The sequence below is a fragment of the Pan paniscus genome, chromosome 19 (genome assembly GCF_029289425.2).
Source record: "Pan paniscus chromosome 19, NHGRI_mPanPan1-v2.0_pri, whole genome shotgun sequence".
Taxonomy (NCBI): domain Eukaryota; kingdom Metazoa; phylum Chordata; class Mammalia; order Primates; family Hominidae; genus Pan; species Pan paniscus.
The window spans coordinates 8588153-8607193 of record NC_073268.2 but is presented as its reverse complement, the minus strand read 5'-3'; the positions used below and the strand labels follow the sequence as shown (position 1 = coordinate 8607193).

The 19041-nt window shown below is 58.8% G+C and overlaps 1 protein-coding gene across 6 annotated transcripts in view; it reads left to right on the top strand.

The window, feature by feature from the left end:
* Window positions 1–19041, top strand: part of ABR (ABR activator of RhoGEF and GTPase) — a 199505-nt gene that overhangs the window by 148317 nt on the left and 32147 nt on the right. Inside the window, exon 1 of one of the 6 annotated variants that reach the window (XM_034941216.3) lies at window positions 18793–19031. The exons of the other annotated variants lie outside the window; for them this stretch is intronic. Coding sequence (XP_034797107.1) covers window positions 18888–19031 — 144 coding nt within the window. The 5' untranslated portion in view covers window positions 18793–18887. Of the gene's footprint in view, window positions 1–18792; window positions 19032–19041 lie in introns of those variants that run through there. 6 annotated transcript variants of the gene reach the window in all.

Here is a 19041-nt window from a genome sequence, read left to right as displayed (position 1 = left end):
GTGATCCGGGCGCAGCTGGGCGCCGAGCTTCTTGACCGTGGCCCCGGACGTGATCCAGGCGCAGGCTGCGATGGCTCCGTCTACAACAGGGAGCTGAATGATGCTTTTTAGCAGGAAGCATTTGTTCTCTGATGCATTGTCTTGGCCACCGAGTTTGGTATCTGGCTCTTACCTGCAGGTCCTTGGTAGCATTGCCCCTGGGGAGCTGTGTGGGTCTCCCACTCGCTGCCCCATCTCAGGCTCCAGTGTTTGAACCAGGGGCCCCCACGTGGAGGGGCCTGGCCTCTGCCGCATACGCCCCGTGTTCCTAAACACGTCTCTTTCCGATGCTGTGGGGCCTGCACCCTGCTTCTCAGTACTCGTCACTAGGGAGACAGGGCTGCCAGGCAACTGCCAGCCAGTCCTTCGTGATTTAGGAAATGGGCTTTAGAGATTCAGTCCCTGGGACCTGCTCTCTGTGGGGATAAGGGGAGGGAGCCCCATCTCCCTGTCCCTGGGCTGGGCTAGAGGGACAGGCACGGAAGGGTTCTGGGCTGGCCTGTCCAGCCCCAGGAGACGCCCAGGCAAGAGACGAGTGGCCGCCACGCCACACTCCCTGGGCCACTGGTGGCTGTGGAATAGACGAGTTACAAGGATGTGCCGGGCAGCCAGCCCCGTGGGCATGGTGGGCCCCAGCCCCTTGAGAACTCAGCTCCCAGATCCCGAGGGCACATTCCCCCACCTGGACTTCAGCCCCATTGCTTCTCTCCTTCTCACTCAGCTGCACAAGCCCCAGGGGAAACACACCATCAGTCACTGCAAGCCTCTTGGAGACAGGAGCAGATGGAGGCGGTGGGGGAGGGAGGAAGCCAGGTTATGTTTGGCAAAGCAGAAGGCAGAGTCTGGTAAGGAAAATGTTTCTGTGTTTAAGCTTCGAGGAATGTTAAATGCCTGGGAGTTGATATTAAAAGAAACATAAACCTTCCTGCTGCCAGCTGACCTGGGCCTGTGAGCGGACAGTTCAGAGCCAGAGTCCCCTGGAGGCCTTTGAAGTCCCCCAGCACTCAGCGTGCCAAGGCCCGGCCCTGGCCCTCCGCTGCAGAACCATCTCACCAGCCTGCCTTCGGCGGGGGAGGCATGCCCCAGGGGCGGGCCGTGGCTTAGGAAGTCTCGCCCCGTGACTGCCCTCAGAGCCACCGTGGATGGCCAGGCTGGGTGACGAGTCCGCACGGAGCTGTTCCCACGAACCCGGGCCCCACGGAGCCACGGAACGGTCTGTCCCCACAGCTTGTCCCTGCCTTCACTCCGGCCACACATCTAAGGAAGGGAACTGGCACTAGCCTCTGGAATGCAGTCTTTCTGCCCGCCGGCAGGCGCTGAGGACATAGTCAGAGGTGGCTTTGAGATAGGGCCCAGCCCTCGGGGATATTCAGGGGGCCTGAAGGAAAGGCAGGAGGAGGGGGGCAGTCTCTGAGGCCCCCACTTCTCTCTAAGCCCCCTCCCAGCAGCCCATCCAGAGAAAGCAAGGGGCCCTACGGCCTAAGCGCAGGCATTTGCTGCTGTGGTGAGGCCCCCACTCTGGGTCGCCTGATGGGGCAGTGGGGCAGGAGTCTCAGCGGCGGGGTGGGGTGGGGGAAGCATTTAGTGACAGACAGACGGCAGCATGCGTCCCAATGTGTGTCCAGCACTTGTGCTCCTGGAGGCCGCTTCCCAAATGCCATCTCCTCGTGTGATCCTTGTCGTGATCCTCCAGGGAGAATGACAGTCCCTCCTCCCCATCTTACAGATGAGGACACTGGGGTACTGAGGTTAAGTACCTTGGCCAAGGCATCTCTGCGTATGGTATGTGGGAAAGGCCATGTTCCCTCCTCTGTGCCATGTCCCCACGTCTCAGGCCTTTGTCAACAAATCCCCCAGCCCGGACAGAGGGCCGTGGCATGGCTAGTGGCCTGGAGAAGCAGCTGAGGTGCTGCTTTATGGCATAAGGTAAGCATCCTTTGTCTTGGAGTCCTCTGGGCAGGGGACACTTGTGCCTGGTGCCCCTGGGAGGAAGGAGAGGGGAGCACGTGCGGGAAAGAGCAGGAGGCCGAGGTGGGCTGATCACGAGGTCAGGAGTTCGAGACCAGCCTGGCCAACATGGCAAAACCCCTTTCCTACTAAAAATACAAAAATTAGCCAGGCGTGGTGGCACGCGCCCATAATCCCAGCACTTTGGGAGGCCGAGGCGGGCGGATTACAAGGTCGGGAGTTCGAGACCCGCCTGGCCAACATGGCGAAACCCTGTTTCTACTGAAAATACAAGAATTAGCTGGGTGTGTGGCCCACGCCTGTAATCCCAGCACTTTGGGAGGCCGAGGCGGGCGGATTAGGAGGTCGGGAGTTTGAGACTCGCCTGGCCAACATGGCGAAACCCCGTCTCTACTAGAAATATAAAAATTAGCCAGGGGTGGTCGTGCGTGCCTGTAATCCCAGCACTTCGGGAGGCCAGGGCGGGGGGATCACCTGAGGTCAGGAGTTCGAAACCAGCCTGGTCAACGTGGTGAAACCCTGTGTCTACTAAAAAAACAAAAATTAGCCAGGCGTGATGGCGGGCACCTGTAATCCCAGCTACTTGGGAGGCTGAGGCAGGAGAATCACTTGAACCTGGGAGGTGGAGGTTGTAGTGAGCTGAGATTGCTCCATTGCACTCCAGCCTGGACAAGACAGAGTGAGATTCTGTCTGGGGAAAAAAAAGAAAAGAAAACAGCAGGAGGGGTACTTAGCATGCGTCTGTGAGGTCCCCAGCCCAGGACGGGGTCCTGGCCTCCAGGGACCCACTGTCAGATTGGAAAGACGAGTATATTGGTCCATGTTCTCCAGTGAGAAGAATGCTAGATGTCAGCCACAATAGCCGTGCACACATGAGCGAGCCCAGGACGAGCCCAGCACAGTGCTAAATGCTTCCATCTGCTGTCTCAGGAGATCTTCCCAGGACCCTGTGGGAGAGGAATATCATCACAGCTAGAAAGATGAGGAAGCTGCGGCTAAGGAGCCCGGCCAAGGCCATGTGCCCAGGAGTGAGCCAGGGCGGGCAGCTGGCTGCAGAGCCCATTTCTAGATGTCCTGCTGCCTCCTGCTGTAAGAAGACGGAAGATTGTCCTGCTGTAAGAAGACGGAAGATTGTCCTGCTGTAAGAAGACAGAAGATTGTCCTGCTGCTGCTGTAAGAAGACGGAAGATTGTCCTGCCGTAAGAAGACGGAAGATTGTCCTGCTGCTGCTGTAAGAAGACGGAAGATTGTCCTGCTGTAAGAAGACGGAAGATTGTCCTGCTGCTGCTGTAAGAAGACGGAAGATTGTCCTGCTGTAAGAAGACGGAAGATTGTCCTGCCGTAAGAAGACGGAAGATTGTCCTGCTGCTGCTGTAAGAAGACGGAAGATTGTGCTGCTGTAAGAGGACGGAGGATTGTCCTGCTGTAAGAAGACGGAAGATTGTCCTGCTGCTGCTGTAAGAAGACGGAAGATTGTCCTGCTGTAAGAAGACGGAAGATTGTCCTGCTGCTGCTGTAAGAAGACGGAAGATTGTCCTGCTGTAAGAAGACGGAAGATTGTCCTGCTGCTGCTGTAAGAAGACGGAAGATTGTCCTGCTGTAAGAAGACGGAAGATTGTCCTGCTGTAAGAGGACGGAGGATTGTCCTGCTGCTGCTGTAAGAAGACGGAAGATTGTCCTGCCGTAAGAAGACGGAAGATTGTCCTGCTGTAAGAAGACGGAAGATTGTCCTGCTGTAAGAGGACGGAGGATTGTCCTGCTGTAAGAGGACGGAGGATTGTCCTGCTGTAAGAGGACGGAAGATTGTCCTGCTGTAAGAGGACGGAGGATTGTCCTGCTGCTGCTGTAAGAAGACGGAAGATTGTCCTGCTGTAAGAAGACGGAAGATTGTCCTGCTGTAAGAGGACGGAGGATCGTCCTGCTGTAAGAGGACGGAGGATTGTCCTGCTGTAAGAGTACGGAAGATTGTCCCGCAGGAATTCAGAGGCAGAAAGGTCACCATGGGCTGGAATTAGGGAGGCTTCAAGGAGGAGGTGGAACGAGAGCGATTTGGAAGCCTGGGTTTTTTAATTCCAAAAGCAATGTTTGTATGAGAAAGAAAATTGCAGTAGAAGCAAAGAGACTTGAAACCTAATCAGAAACCATCCCTCCGGCTCCTCTGAAGCAGCCGGTTTATTCTGTGCCTTTTCCCTTCTTGAGGTATACACATTCTTATGTAGATTTAATCAGGGCCTGTTTTGTCTGTTTTTCTGTTTTCATGGATTATTATAAACCTCCTTTTCTCTAAAGCTGTATGGAATCTTCCTAAGCACCTTTTTGGATACTTTGTTAAAAGTACTTTATATTCTTTGTAGAAATCTTGGTATAGAGCGGCCAGCGCAATTGCTATGCTAAGGCTCTGTGTTATTCCAGCAAGGTGGGCAGGCCCGCTTCCGCAGAAGGGAGTAGGGTGGGCGTTCCGGAGGACAGACCCGCCTGGCAGGGAGGCAGGAATGTGAAGGGAGGGTCCCAGGAAAGTCAGCCTCAGCAGGGGTGGCGGGGAGCTGCAAGCAAGGCCAGTAGAAGGAATGAATAAAAGGAGAGGATTCCTGGGGGTTTGGCCGGAAGAGGTCTTTTTTTTTTTGAGATGGGGTCTTGCCGTGCTGCCCAGGCTGGAGGGCAATGGCGCAATCTCGGCTCACTGCAACCTCCGCCTCCCAGGTTCACACCATTCTCCTGTCCCAGCCTCCCGAGTAGCTGGGATTACAGGCGCCCACCACCACGCCCAGCTGATTTTTATTAGTAGTAGTAGAGACAGGGTTTCACCATGTTGACCAGGCTGGTCTCAAACTCCTGAGCTCCGGTGATCTGCCCGCCTCAGCCTCCCAAAGTGCTGGGATTACAGGCGTGAGCCACGGCACCCGGCCTGGAATAAATCTTAGAGGGCGTTTAATCCAATCCTGTTTTCCGGAGAGAAGGAAATGGACACCAGCAAGGGTGAGCGAGGCAGCCGCGGTCACAGAGCTTGTTAGTGGGTGAACAAGGGCCCCAGACTCAGGGCCCCCATCCAGGTCCGCTTAGCTGGGAGCCCCCCCTCCACCGGCTCTTGCCCCTGCCCCCCGGCGTAGTCTGCCCTGGCTCCTGGTCCCAGGGGACTCCACTGTGTTTATCCTACTCTATTTCCAGCCTTGCCGCTCCAGCTGCAACCTACCCGCTAGCTGATTAGCATATTCCCAGGGTCCGGCCCTTCTTGGCGGGCTGGGCCTGAGGAGAGCGCTTTCCCTTGGGGCCCCACAGCTCAGTTTCTGCCACTGTCCCCAGACTGGAGAAAGGCCTGAGACCAAGAAGCTACTTAAACCCGAGGGGCCCTCTGCACCCCCTGCCCGCCCCCCGGCCCTGCGTCATTCCCTCGCTCACCGCAGGCTGGGGACAGCCCCCACCCCACAGTCCACCTCTGCTCCCTGTGCCTGGGAGGCAGCTCCACTTCCCCACGTGCCTGCCAGGGCAGCCCCTCCCTGGGCACAGCAGTGCTGAAGACCCTGTGGTGGGAGGGGCAGGTTCCAGGCCAGGAAGGCAGTGTGAGCCTCCGCGTCAGGCCTTTATTCTTTTTAAAGAAAAAATAGTGGTAGAAGCCAGGCATAGTAGCTCACGTGGTGTAGCTGTGGACTACTCGGGAGGCTAAGGAGGCGAGAGTGAGCTAAGGATTGCGCTACTGTACTCCAGCCTGGGTGACACAGCAAGAGTCTATCTCCACTGAAAAAAATAAAAAATAAAAAATAAAAGATTGTAGTGAAATATACATAACATAAAGTTACCATTTTAATAAATTTTAGGGGCCGGGCGCGGTGGCTCACGCCTGTAATCCCAGCACTTTGGGAGGCCGAGGTAGATGGATCACCTGAGATCAGGGGTTCAAGACCAGCCTGGCCAACATGGTGAGACCCCATCTCTACAAAAACTAAAAGAAATTAGCCGGGCGTGGTAGTGCACGCCTGTAGTCCCAGCTACTCGGGACACTGAGGCTGGAGAATTGCTTGAACCCGGGAGGCAGAGGTTGCAGTGAGCCAAGATCATGCCACTGCACTCCAGCCTGGGCAATAGAGTGAGACTCCATCTCAAAAAATAATAATTTTTGGGTGCACAGCTCCATGGCCATAGGTGGATTTGGTGTTGTGCAGCCGTTGCCAGTGTGCATATCCAGAACTTGTTGGCCCTCCCCAGCCGAAACCCCATCCCCATTAAATCATAACTCCCCACTCCTGCACCCTTAGCCTCCAGTAACCACCTGCCTGCTTTCTGTCTGTACGAATTTGTCCAGTCTGGGAACCTTACGTAGGTGGAATCAGACAGCATTTGTCCTCCTCATGTCCTTGAGCTTCACCCATATGCCGTTGTGTGTCTGAATTTCCTCCCTTTCTGAGGCTGGATACAATTTCCCTGGATGTAGATGCCACGTCTCTTTATCTGCCCGTCCGTCCGTGGATGTAGGTGCCACGTCTGTTTATCCGTCTGTGGATGTAGGTGCCACATCTGTTTATCCATCCATCCGTCCGTGAATGTAGGTGCCATGTCTGTTTATCCGTCCATCCATCCATGGATGTAGGTGCCACGTCTGTTTGTCCTTCTGTCTGTCCGTGGATGTAGGTGCCACGTCTCTTCGTCCGTCCATCCGTCTGTGGACGTAAGTGCCATGTCTGTTTACCCATCCATCCGTCCATGGATGTAGGTGCCACATTTGTTCGTCCGTCTGTGGATGTAGGTCCCACGTCTGTTTATCCATCTGTCCATGGATGTAGCTGCCACGTCTGTTTATCTGTCTGTCCGTGGATGTAGCTCCCACATCTGTTTATCCATCTGTGGATGTAGGTGCCACATCTGTTTATCCATCCGTCCGTGGATGTAGGTGCCATGTCTGTTTATCCACCCACCCGTGGATGTAGCTGCCACGTCTGTTTATCCGCCTGTCCATCTGTGGATGTAGCTGCCATGTCTGTTTATCCATCCGTCCGTGGATGTAGGTGCCACGTCTGTTTATCCATCCGTTCGTGGATGTAGGTGCCACGTCTGTTTATTCATCCGTTTGTGGATGTAGCTGCCACGTCTGTTTATCCATCCATCCGTGGATGTAGGTGCCACGTCTGTTTATCCATCCATCCGTGGATGTAGGTGCCACATCTGTTTATCCATCCATTCGTGGATGTAGGTGCCATGTCTGTTTATCCGTCCGTCCGTGGATGTAGGTGCCATGTCTGTTTATCCGTCTGTCCGTCCGTCCATCCGTGCACATTTGGGTTGTTTCCACCCAAAACGCTCTTGCCTTTCGTTGAGAAAAAGAACCTCGTCCCTGAGGATGGAGACAGCACAGCCTCCTTCTCTCCAGACCCAAGCTCTGTCCCCCACCTGCCTCCCAGCTGTAATAGATGAGCAGGACCCGTGACCCTAGGGCATGACTGGTCACTATTAGTCTCCTGTAGTTGAAGCACACAGTTGGGCCCCCTGCCTCGGCCTCCTCTCCCCCCCGGCCAAGTGTCCCTGCCCCTTGACCCCTTCATCCTTCTTCCTGGGTCAGCTCTTTCCTCCCCCGGTCAGTGGTTTAGGTGCGTCGAATGCAGACGCAGTCACCCTGAGGCCGCGGGAACAACCTCTGGTCCCTTGACCTCTTGGCATCTCAGTTTCTTCTTTTATTTATTTATTTATTTATTTATTTATTTATTTATTTATTTATTATTTATTTGAGATGGAGTCTCTCTCTGTCGCCCAGGCTGAGTGTAATGGCGCAGTCTTGGCTCACTGCAACCTCCGTCTCCCGGGTTCAAGTGATTCTCCTGTCTCAGTCTCCTGGTTAGCTGGGATTAAAGGCGCCCACCACCATGCCCAGCTAATTTTCGTATTTTTAGTAGAGACGGGGTTTCGCCATGTTGGCCAGGCTGGTCTCGAACTCCTGACCTTGTGATCCACCCGCCTCAGCCTCCCAAAGTGCTAGGATGACAGGCGTGAGCCACCGCACCCGGCCAAGTTTCTTTATTGATTCATTGGGGGTAACTATTCCTGCCCCACCTTCAGCACTGGCTTAAAGGATCTCACATACCTGGAAGAGCCAGTCGGTGCCGTGACGTGCGCGTCCACGCTTTCACCCGTTTACTCACTTGTTTCTGTTTACGATACATCCTCTGAATGGCAGGCCCCGGGCTGTGGGTACAAAGACTCACAGACGGTGGGTACCAGGACCTCACCGTCTGGTAAAGAAAACAAGAGAACTTAGGCCAGGCACGGTGGTTCATGCCGGTAATCCCAGCACTTTAGGAGGCCGAGGCGGGCGGATCATGAGGTCGGGAGTTCGAGACCAGCCTGGCCAACATGGTGAAACGCCGTCTCTACTAAAAATAGAAAAATTAGCCGGGCGTGATGGTGCGCTCCTGTAATCCCAGCTACTTGGGAGGCTGAGGCAGGAGAATTGTTTGAACCAGGACCCGGGAGGTGGAGGTTGCGGTGAGCCGAGAATGCACCATTACACTCCAGCCTGGGCTACAGAGCGAGACTCTGTCTCAAAAAAAGGAAAACAAGAGAACTTGGATCGTTAGCCAGTGTTGCCGGGGTTTTGAGGCCAGACAGATATTGCGGGGCTGAGTCTAGCTTTCTCCATTGTTAATTGGGAGAACAGAGCAAGTATCTTTGCCTCTGAGCCTCAGCTTCCTGACCGTCAGATGGGCTGTAAGAGGACTGAATGTGAGGGTCCATGAAACCCTGGACCCGGGGCCTGGCATGGAGTCAGTACGCGGTTTGCCCTAAGCTGGCGGGTTCAGGCAGCCTGTCCCCCACCCCTCTCCAGTGGTTCTGGGTGTCACTTGTCCAGCAGCCCCCTCCTAAAGGCTGTCACCTATAAGTGGTCCCCTGGGTCGGGGCCTTTGGCTGGCCGAGGCAGCATTATTTTCTTAAGCTGATGGGGTCAGACTGGCTTTGCTGAACCAACCTCATAGCAGGGGCGGGGAAGTCAAGGCCGGGGCCCTCAATGCCGGCTGGCCCGAGGTTTCCCTGCCATGACCCAGCGCGGCAGCTCTGAGCTTGGCCTGGTGTGGTTGGAAACAAGGGGCCTTTGTCAGCGGCTGGGGAGCAGCTTCTGGTTTCAATTACTCTGGAGAGCACGAGGAAGCTTGCAGAGAACGTGGGGCCGCAGCCCGCCAGGGTAGGAGTCAAGGGCTCCCCTGCCCCACTTCCCTCCCTCTGACCCCCAAGGGGTGTCTTGTCCCCATTCGACTCTGCCTGAGGGTCCTGTGCGTGCGTCCTGGGGGCCCTGGGTTGTGAGCCCAGAGCCCCTTCCAGCTCCGGCCCCTTCTCGTTCTTCATGGTGGTACTGGGACCCCTCCCAGGAAGATGATCGACGGCCGGTAACGTGGGTCCTCAGTGCTTCCCCTGTTCCAGGCCTCACGCGTGGGCCACACTGACCACAGCTGGGCCCCTGGCCCTGAGGGAGGCCTTGATTCAACTGGGAAGGAACACAGGCCTTTCCCTTTGGTTCCATCTCTCCCGTCCCCAACCCCTGCCCTGGCACTCACAGCCCCCATAGCTCCCTGTCCTGGGACACCGGAGTGACCTCTCCCTGGAAGATCAGCCCGCGTCGGCGCCCGCCAAGGCCAGGAGTGCATGTCAGGCCCTGCCTCGGCTCCTGGCTTAGGAGTTCCGCCTCCCTGCTGCTTGCCACCCTCACAGCTGGCCCACGTGGGGCTCTTCCCTCTGCCGCCACCCCCACCCCTGTGCCAGTTCCCCAGGCACATGGGGACCGTGGAGGCTGAGCCCCAGGCCTGGTTCTACTTCCTGCTGACTCTCCACTTCCTCCCAGGGCCCTGTGACTGCAGCCATTGTCCTGCTCTGGCCCTGCCCACCCCAGCTGTTTCGGGCACATTTGTTCTCCAGCCCAGACTCCCACCTGCTGTCCCTCTTCAAGGCAGGTCTAGACGCCTGGTTCTCCTTGGAGAGTGGGCAGCAGAGCCTCTCCTGGGTGGGGGAAGTCGGGGGAGGGTCCCTCGAGAGTGCCTGCCCTGCCATCGAAAGCTTTTCCAAACGTGGGGCACGAACCTCTCTAGTCAGCCCTGCTCAGCTGCCTCCATCGCCCAGGTGTTCCTGATTTTGGGAGCCTGGACTCTGCCCAGTGGATTCTGGGCAGGAAGCATCCAGCAGGAAAGCAGATGGAGGTGTGAGTCGGCTCCCCCCGCTCCCCTCCACCCCTGGGAAGTGCCACCTCAGCAGGCAGGCTTGGCGCCCGCTCCCCCTGACCCACCTCTGAAGGGTGGGCACCATGCAGAGAAGCCGGTCCAGACAGGACCTCAGGAGCCGATGCAGTCAGGCCCTGAGAACATCCAGCCTCCTGACAGACCAAAAAAAGGTGTTCTCAGCTCTGGGTGCCGGGCTCCCAGACTCAGAGGCACGGGACCTGGGTTTGATCTTAGCCGGCCAACCTCGGGTGACCCTTCAGAGTGTCCTCTCGGGTCCGTGGCATTCAGCGAACTCGCCAAGGCGAAAGCCGCAGACATAGATGCCTCCCCGTGAGCCACTAACCTCCCTGCGGGCGGAGGCTGCTGCTTCCTCCTAGGAATCCAAAGGATCAGCTCCAGGGTTGTCCCACTTTCCATGTTTTCTGAAAGCTTCAAGAGAAGGACGCCACAGAAGGGTTGCCAGAGAATTTCTTGAGTTAGGGCTGAGGCTGCAGATGAATGCTGAGCGGGGGTCACCTTTAGGGTGGGCTCTGCTGGCCTCCCTCAAGCCTGCGGCCACCGCAGACTCACAGCAGCCCCTCGTGGCCAGCCCCGCCCTTGCCGTGGCCTGGGGGCGTGGACCGTGGTAGTGCTGGGCGAGGGTCTAAGCCCCAGTGTAGCCTGCAGCTTTGAGCTGGGGCAGGGAGGGATGGGCACAGTGTGTTCACGCCCTCGGAGGCAAGTGCTGAGCTGCCCTGGCTTCGGGAAAGACCCTAGCGCGGCTGGAGACGCAAGATGACCCAGACACGCCCGCCTGACCCACTAGACAGGCGCTGTCCCCTCTCGAGGCTGCCGGGGCGAACCCACAGCCACTGAGCAAAAGCCCTGAGTTTCCCAAAGGAGGGAGAGAAGCAGAGACACGACTGGAGCTGCAGGTTCAGCGTCTGACCCAGAGGTGTCCTTACAAAGCCCCTAATCTCTCTGACCCCCACGTCCCCCACCCCGAGGGGGAGCGAGGCCTTCGGGAGAACTGCCTCTAGGAGCTGCTGGGAACCTAAGGTTTGAGCTGTGGGTGCCTGAAAGGAGGGCGGGGCGCTGAGGTGTGCCTCAGATTCTGCCTGTGGGGCGTGGGAATTCCGGGGAGGGACATGAGCCCCAAGGCAGGCGAGGGGTGGCGGAAAAGCAGGTGTGAGCCGGTGGGCCCCACATCCCCTCTTCAGCCAGGGCGCCTGCTCTCTCTGCTTCTGCTTTTATCCGACGAGGTGGGCAGGGAGACGTCGGCATAAAATTTCATTTGGAAAAAACGGCAGGGGTGCGTCCTCAGCAGAAAAGAAATCTCACCGGAGACCGTGTGTCTGTTCCGAGCTCCTGATTTGACAGCTGTGGAAACTGAACCCAGAGAAAAACACAGCCGTTGAGTCCACAGGTCCCTGGCTCCCAGGGCTTTGCTTCTGGCCACCGTGAGCTCGGAGCTTGGGTGGAAGGGAGGCGTTCGGGAATCCAGGATGAAGAAAGAGCAGGGAGGCTCGGCGACCCCATCCCACCTTCAGGCCTCAGCCCCTCCTGCCTCAGGCTGCAATGTACGGCTGTGCTGGGAGACCCGGCCACACCTCCTCTTTCCCGGGAGGAGGAGCAGGCAAGCAGCCCAGGGGGCTCCGGCGGTAGGGACAGCATACTGAGGGGCCACGCCCTGCCCACTCTGTCCCTGGGTGAGTTTTGTTCTAGATAAGCAAGATGTTCCCAAAGGCTGAAGTGCATTTTTCACCCTTTTCCATGACCAAATGTGCTGTGAGAATCGCTAGGGGTTGCCAGGGACGGGCTGTCGGGACACTTCTCCTGCAGCAGACAAGCTCTTGGGCTGTTTCAGCCTCTCCTCCGTACCTAGAACCACCGAGCACCCTGGCGACACCAGCCTGACGTGGCCAGAGAGAGGCTGGAGGTCAGGCAGAGGGAGGCTGGAGCTGTGTGAGAAGCAGCACGTACTCGGGACTGCCCTAGGAGCCGGCGCAGGCCTTTGGGGAGTTGGGAGGACAGCAGGTTACCTTGGGCAGGCCTAGATCTGGGCCGTAGAGCAACTGATTTCATCCTGACTGCCTTCTTCCTTACACTGTGCCCATCTTCAACCTTGAGCCCACCCTGGACCCCTCTCCCAGCCCCACCTGGATGGATGGGTGGGTGGGTGGGTGGATGGATGGATGGATGGATGGAAGGATGGGTGGGTGGGTGGATGGATGGATGGATGGATGGAAGGATGGGTGGGTGGGTGGATGGATGGATGGGTGGATGGATGGAAGGAAGGAAGGATGGAAGGAAGGAAAGAAAGAAACAAACATAGCTCCTAGGGTCTAATCTGCCATTGGCTGCTGGGTGACTCCTGTCCCCAGGCCGAATGCAGGCTCTGAACATTGCAAATACCCAGAGGTATCCGATGGGTGGGGAGAAAAATCTAGAGTGAGTCTCAGTGTCTCATTCTGGGAAGACACTTGGCCTTCCAGTCCGTAGGTTTTGGTTAGGGTCGGTACAGGAAACGGTCAGAACACACAGTAAGAATGCAGTGACCACAGAGCCACCGAGTTGGGGGACACTCCCATCCACACTCCCCCACAGCTGTCCCCGGAACGTGCCATCCTCCCGCCCAACTCGCACGCCCTCTGTGTGGGCGCTGGGCACCCCGGGCTCCCATGCTCAGCCTGCTTGTCTCTCTCTCATCCTGGAGCCTGCACCTGTCTTTGGGCAGGAGCCACTGGCAGGCTCTCTGCAGCCCCCAAAGCCTCGGGTCCGCCCTGCTCTCCTCCAGCACCTTCTTGCCCCCCAGCCTCGGGTCCGCCCTGCTCTCCTCCAGCACCTTCTTGTCCCCCAGCTCTGGTCCTCTGATGCCCAGCCGGTGCCCTGATCCTCTGGTGCTGAGAGAGGGAGTGTTCTTGGCAGACCTGAGCCACATCCCCTCGGTCCCCGTCCTCAGTTGGGTGCCAGGCTCCTCCTGGGCTCTGGACTCTCTGGGCGGCCTCTTGGGGCTCTCCCCGCCCCAGCTGGCTCCCAGGCTATCCCCACTGGGGCGCCTGTGGCCTTGGTCTAGCTGGCTGCTCAGAAACCCCCTCTCCTGGAGTCATTTGCGCTAGCGGAGAGGACGAGGAATCGGGGTTCAAGTGTGGGCTGGGGGAGAGGAGCGTCGTTCTGGTGGGAAAGAGGAAGTCACTCCAGGAAAGCGGCAGCTGCATTTCTAGGTTCTGAGGCAGAACTTTCCTCCTGGTGCTCACAGGCTGGAGGATTTGCCTGGAAGCCGTCCCCACCCCCAGCTGTCACCGAGGCAGCCCCGCTGCAGCCCTTGCCCCTCCCACTCGCACGGGGCAGGATGTGACCTTTTTTCCTCGTTGATGCCGCCGCTGACCACCTTAACCCGATTTTACCTCAGTCACAGCTGTGCTGGGTGGCATGACCCCCTCCCTAGGTGTAATGCGGGGTCCCACCCACGTCTCCCCGGGGACAGCCCCTCTCACTCCCCTGGCAGAGAGCCTGGGGAGGGGCTGAGGGAGGATGGGATGGTCCACTAGGAATGTTTTTAATTCCAAAGGCAGTGACATCTGTTCGTGGGGGCCTTACCACCAGGCTCTGTTTATCCAGCCTGGGGAGTCGTCTGAGGAGGGCTCTGGCAGGTGTGGGGGATGGAAGGGGTGGGGGGAGCAGGTGTAGGGGGATGGAAGGGGTGGGGGAGCAGGTGTGGGGGATGGAAGGGGTGGGGGGAGCAGGTGTAGGGGGATGGAAGGGGTGGGGGGAGCAGGTGTGGGGGATGGAAGGTGGGGGAGCAGGTGTGGGGATGGAAGGGGTGGGGGAGCAGGTGTGGGGGATGGAAGGAGTGGGGGGGAGCAGGTGTGGGGGATGGAAGGGGTGGGGGAGCAGGTGTGGGGGATGGAAGGGGTGGGGGAGCAGGTGTGGGGGATGGAAGGTGGGGGGAGCAGGTGTGGGGGATGGAAGGGGTAGGGGGAGCAGGTGTGGGGGATGAAGGGGTGGGGGAGCAGGTGTAGGGGGATGGAAGGAGTAGGGGGAACAGGTGTAGGGGGATGGAGGGGGTGGGGGGAGCAGGTGTAGGGGGATGGAAGGGATGGGGGGAGCAGGTGTGGGGGATGGAAGGGGTGGGGGGAGCAGGTGTAGGGGGATGGAAGGGGTGGGGGAACAGGTGTGGGGGATGGAAAGTGTGGGGGGAGCAGGTGTGGGGGATGAAGGTGGGGGGAGCAGGTGTAGGGGGATGGAAGGGGTGGGGGGAGCAGGTGTGGGGGATGGAAGGTGGGGGGAGCAGGTGTAGGGGGATGGAAGGGGTGGGGGAACAGGTGTGGGGGATGGAAGGGGTGGGGGGAGCAGGTGTGGGGGATGAAGGTGGGGGAGCAGGTGTAGGGGATGGAAGGGGTTGGGGGAGCAGGTGTAGGGGGATGGAAGGGGTGGGGGAAAAGGTGTAGGGGATGGAAGGGGTGGGGGGAGCAGGTGTGGGGGATGGAAGGGGTGGGGGAACAGGTGTGGGGGATGGAAGGGGTGGGGGGAACAGGTGTAGGGGGTGGAAGGGTTGAGGGGGAGCAGGTTTAGGGGATGGAAGGAGTGAGGGAGGAAGGAGTGTGGCCCCTTCCCAGGTCGTTGGGATAGCCTGAGCTGAACCCAGCAGAGATGAGGAGGGGTCCGTGGTGGGCTGCAGCGACTAGAATTCAGACTTCTGCTTTTGCTGGGGACATCTGTCTTGCACAGATCTTCTTCCACCCAAGACCATTGACTCCAGGAAGCAATGAGTCGGGCTTGGGGGAGAGAAGGCAAGTCTGCGCTGTCCCCAGAGGAAGCCCCCAGTCCATAGGGAGGAAGGGAAAGATGAGCGTCTCAGGGGAAGACTCCCAACTCGGCTACCCATCTGCGAAGGCACTTATGTCACCATGGAGACCAGCTGGCCATCGTTCATCCAGTCCGAGCTTGCTTTACCCAGACAAGTATTGAGCCTGTGGTTCCTAAGACAGATGAGTGCTGGGCCTTGGGAACAGGATTCACACGGCCCCCTTCTCCCACACACCCGGCGGCAGGGAGGGGCATGCATTCTCTCAGTCTGCACCCTGTGGCCTGGGACCCAGCCCGAGGGAAGGGGACCATAGGCCAGTGAGGGGCCGATTCCGAAGTTAAGTCACGGCGCCAGGAGCACTGCGGCGCAAACGTGGAGAGCAGTTATAATGGCACCCTACCAGCCAGTTACACGACAGCCATTGCACGTTTGCTGGAGGGAGGTAGAGTAAAGCTGGGACCCAGCGAGGGTGGATGGCCTTTCCCCACAGCCCCGAGGGCCCCACGCTGACCCCTCTCCTCCAGGAAGCCTTCCCCGGTTGCCTCCAGCTGGAAATTGTGTCTCTCGATGTTCGTGGCATTTTGTCTGTCCTGTTCTGAGGCTGTAATATGGGATTTTGTGCGGGTTTTGTCCATCTGGGCGTGGTGCCTAGTAGGTGCACAAGTGACCCGTGCCACATGCACAAATGCTTGTCTGCCTCCTGTTGATGGACATCTCTGCTTTCTTGGCTGCCCCTTTGTCAAGCACTGACTTTTGATTCGTCTCTGTGATGCCTTAACCCCCACCCCAGGGTCGGGCACGCAGCCAGGGCCCTCAGTCACTGCCTCTAGAGTGACATGAGTGGGGCCAGGTGCAGTGGTTCATGCCTGTAAACCCAGCACTGTGGGAGGCTGAGGTCAGGAGTTTGAGACCAGCCTGGCCAACATGGTGAAACCTCGTCTCTGCGAAAAATACAAAAATTAGCCGGGCGTGGTGGTGGGTGTGTATAGTCCCATCTACTCAAGGGGCTGAGGCAGGAGAGTTGCTTGAGCTGGGGAGGCGGAGGCTGCAGTGAGCCAAGATTGCACCACTGCACTCCAGCCTGGGCGACAGAGCAAGACACTGCCTCAAAAAAAAAAAAAAAAAATGACATGAGTGGGACCAAGCAGTGGGGCCTGAGGAGTGAGCAGAGCCTTCCTGGAGGAGATGGCTTTGTGGCTGTGTGAAGGGGCTGTCTGGGTCCTCCTGGAGCCCTGGAAGGGGCAGGCGAAGGAGGGGTGGAGAAGGGTGACTGAGGCCTCAGTTAGGGGACACAGGCATGTTCCTACCTCCGTTCGTCTCTCCACCTCCCCCTCAGGCGGTGCTGGTGAGGCTGTTGTGGCTCAGCCCCCACTTAGCAGCTCAGGTTTGAGGAAGTTCCGTGTGCACCGTCCAGGGGTGCGTGTGACGTGTGAGCCAGGAAGAAGCGGAGCTGGTCTGGCCGCCCCTGCAGGGACAGTGAAGACCGAGGCCCGATTCTAGCCCAGCAGGCCCCAGGCAGGACGCCCCAGGGCCCCCCTCCACCAGCCAGGTGGAAGATAGTCCAGGGCCAGATCCTGCCACACTAGGGCATCACAGTGAGTGACAGGGGTGTGGGCTTTGGAGTTAGCCAGACCTCCGTTTGTGTTCCAGCTTGTCCTGGCTTTGGACACGTAGCTCAGCTTGTCAGAGCCCTTCGTTTCCTCAGAGGTAAAGCGGGGATGCTGGTACTGACTTCATACAGTTGGGAGGGGTAAGTGACTTAATCCATGATGCCTGGTCCCTGCCAGCCTTCCACGAAGGACAGCTCTGACTACGGCTGTCTCTGCAGGGAAGCCACCTATTCCTCAAAAATACCAAGGCCTCCGAGAAGAAATCCTGACACCTGCCTGGCCGGTGACGCCAGATGCCGAGGGCTTGTCTCTGGGCCCCGACCCACCTGCCTTGGGGTCAACCAAGAAATGTCCTGACCCAGCTCTTTTTCCTGAATCCAAAGCATCATCTGTGTTTGAGTAAGGCACGGTGCTTGTGAGCACCAAGGGCTTTGGGGGGACCTCCCCATCCTCACTTGGCACTGTGTAACCCTGGCAAGAACTGGACCTCCTGACCCCCTGTCCTCACCTCTCTAGAACAGGGCAGTCACACCAACATGACAAGAATGTGAGGCTCACATGCAGTCGGGCGTTTGAAAGACCTGGTTCGCGATTGCCACGGTGCAAATACTGGTTTCCTTTCTGTGCCGTGCTGGGGTCTGCAGAGGTCCGAGGCCCCAGACACCCCTGGGTTTTGCATAGTTAAACATTTGGGATTCAGCCTTTCTCTTTTCTCTGAATACTGTACTCTAACTTGCACTGTTACCTTGAGACGTAATTTGTGTCCTAGTCTGCGGTTAGAAAGTTCACTAAATTGAGGGTCAAGAACAAGTTCTTCTCTCTCTCAAGGCACCCAGCACAGACGCGGGTAGTTGCCCGTGGTGTCCTCTGAGCCCAGCACAGATGCGGGTGGTTGCCCGTGGTGTCCTCGGTGCCCAGCACAGACGCGGGTAGTTGCCCGTGGTGTCTTCTGAGCCCAGCACAGACGCGGGTGGTTGCCCGTGGTGTCCTCTGCGCCCGGCACAGACGCGGGTGGTTGCCCGTGGTGTCCTCTGCGCCCGGCACAGACGCGGGTGGTTGCCCATGGTGTCCTCGGTGCCCGGCACAGACGCGGGTGGTTGCCCGTGGTGTCCTCGGTGCCTGGCACAGACGCGGGTGGTTGCCCGTGGTGTCCTCGGTGCCCAGCACAGACGCGCCCAGCACAGATGTGGGTAGTTGCCTATGGTGTCCTCTGTGCCCAGCACAGACGCGGGTAGTTGCCCGTGGTGTCCTCTGTGCCCAGCACGGATGCGGGTGGTTGCCCGTGGTGTCCTCTGAGCCCAGCACAGAGGCGCCCAGCACAGACGTGGGTAGTTGCCTGTGGTGTCCTCTGCACCCAGCACAGACGCGGGTAGTTGCCCGTGGTGTCCTCGGTGCCCAGCACAGACGTGGGTGGTTGCCTGTGGTGTCCTCGGTGCCCAGCACGGACGCGGGTGGTTGCCCGTGGTGTCCTCTGAGCCCAGCACGGACGCGGGTGGTTGCCCGTGGCGTCCTCTGCCCCTGGCAGCGGAAACCTTTTTTGGTGAGGTGCAAAGGGCCACAGTTCAAAGTGACCCCTCAAGAGGCATCTCTGGCTGGACATGTGACCCGCGTCGTTTCGGGCTTTTGCTCCTGTCCCTGAGCAGATCAGTGACCCGATTCCCACTGGGATTCCCACACTAGGGGTCTCCTTTATCCTTACATTTCTCACCTGAGGAGGCTTCTGAGTGCCGGTCCACAAGGGTCTGGCCGGGTCACCAAGCTGGTTCTGAGGAAGGTGCCTGGGGCAGAAGTTGGGGGTGGGGAAGTGCGACCCCAGGGCTGTCAGAGTCTTTTGCCCGGGGAGGAGGGCAGCTGTTTGTGGCCAAAATGCAGCCCCCGCCTGGCCCCCGGCCCCTGCCGGCCCCTCCGCTTGGCCCCTGGAGCAGCCCGGTGGGCAACACGGGGACCCAGCAGGGAGGGACTGGGGTGTGGGGCTGGTGTAAACTTTATTTCGAGGGAGGGCGGTGGGGTCGGGGAGGAGCAGCGCCCTTGCCAGGGATGAAACCCGGGGTTGGGGCTTGGAGGGGCGGCCCTGGGCCTGGGAGGCGGCGCTCAGCCTGGGCTGCAGCCTCGCGGAGGGCGGGGAAGGAGGGATGCGGAGGAGGGAGGAGGGACGCGGAGGGAGGGAGGGAGGGAGGGAGGGAGGCGAGCACGGGGAAAGCCGGCGGGACTAGGAAACTAGCGGGACTGGCAGCCGGGGCTGAGAGCTCCACAGGCGCCTTCTCTCCAGCGCCGCGTCCCGTCCCCCCCGGCATGACCGACGTCCTGCCCCAGCCCGACTGCAGCCCGAAGGCGGGGCGCGAACCCCTGGAGCTGGAGGAGTCGGGGAGCAAGCGCCCCCCCAACACTGGCGCCCGGCTCTGGGGCCGCGTGCGCAACAAGCTGCTCCGAAACAAGGTGCCCGCGG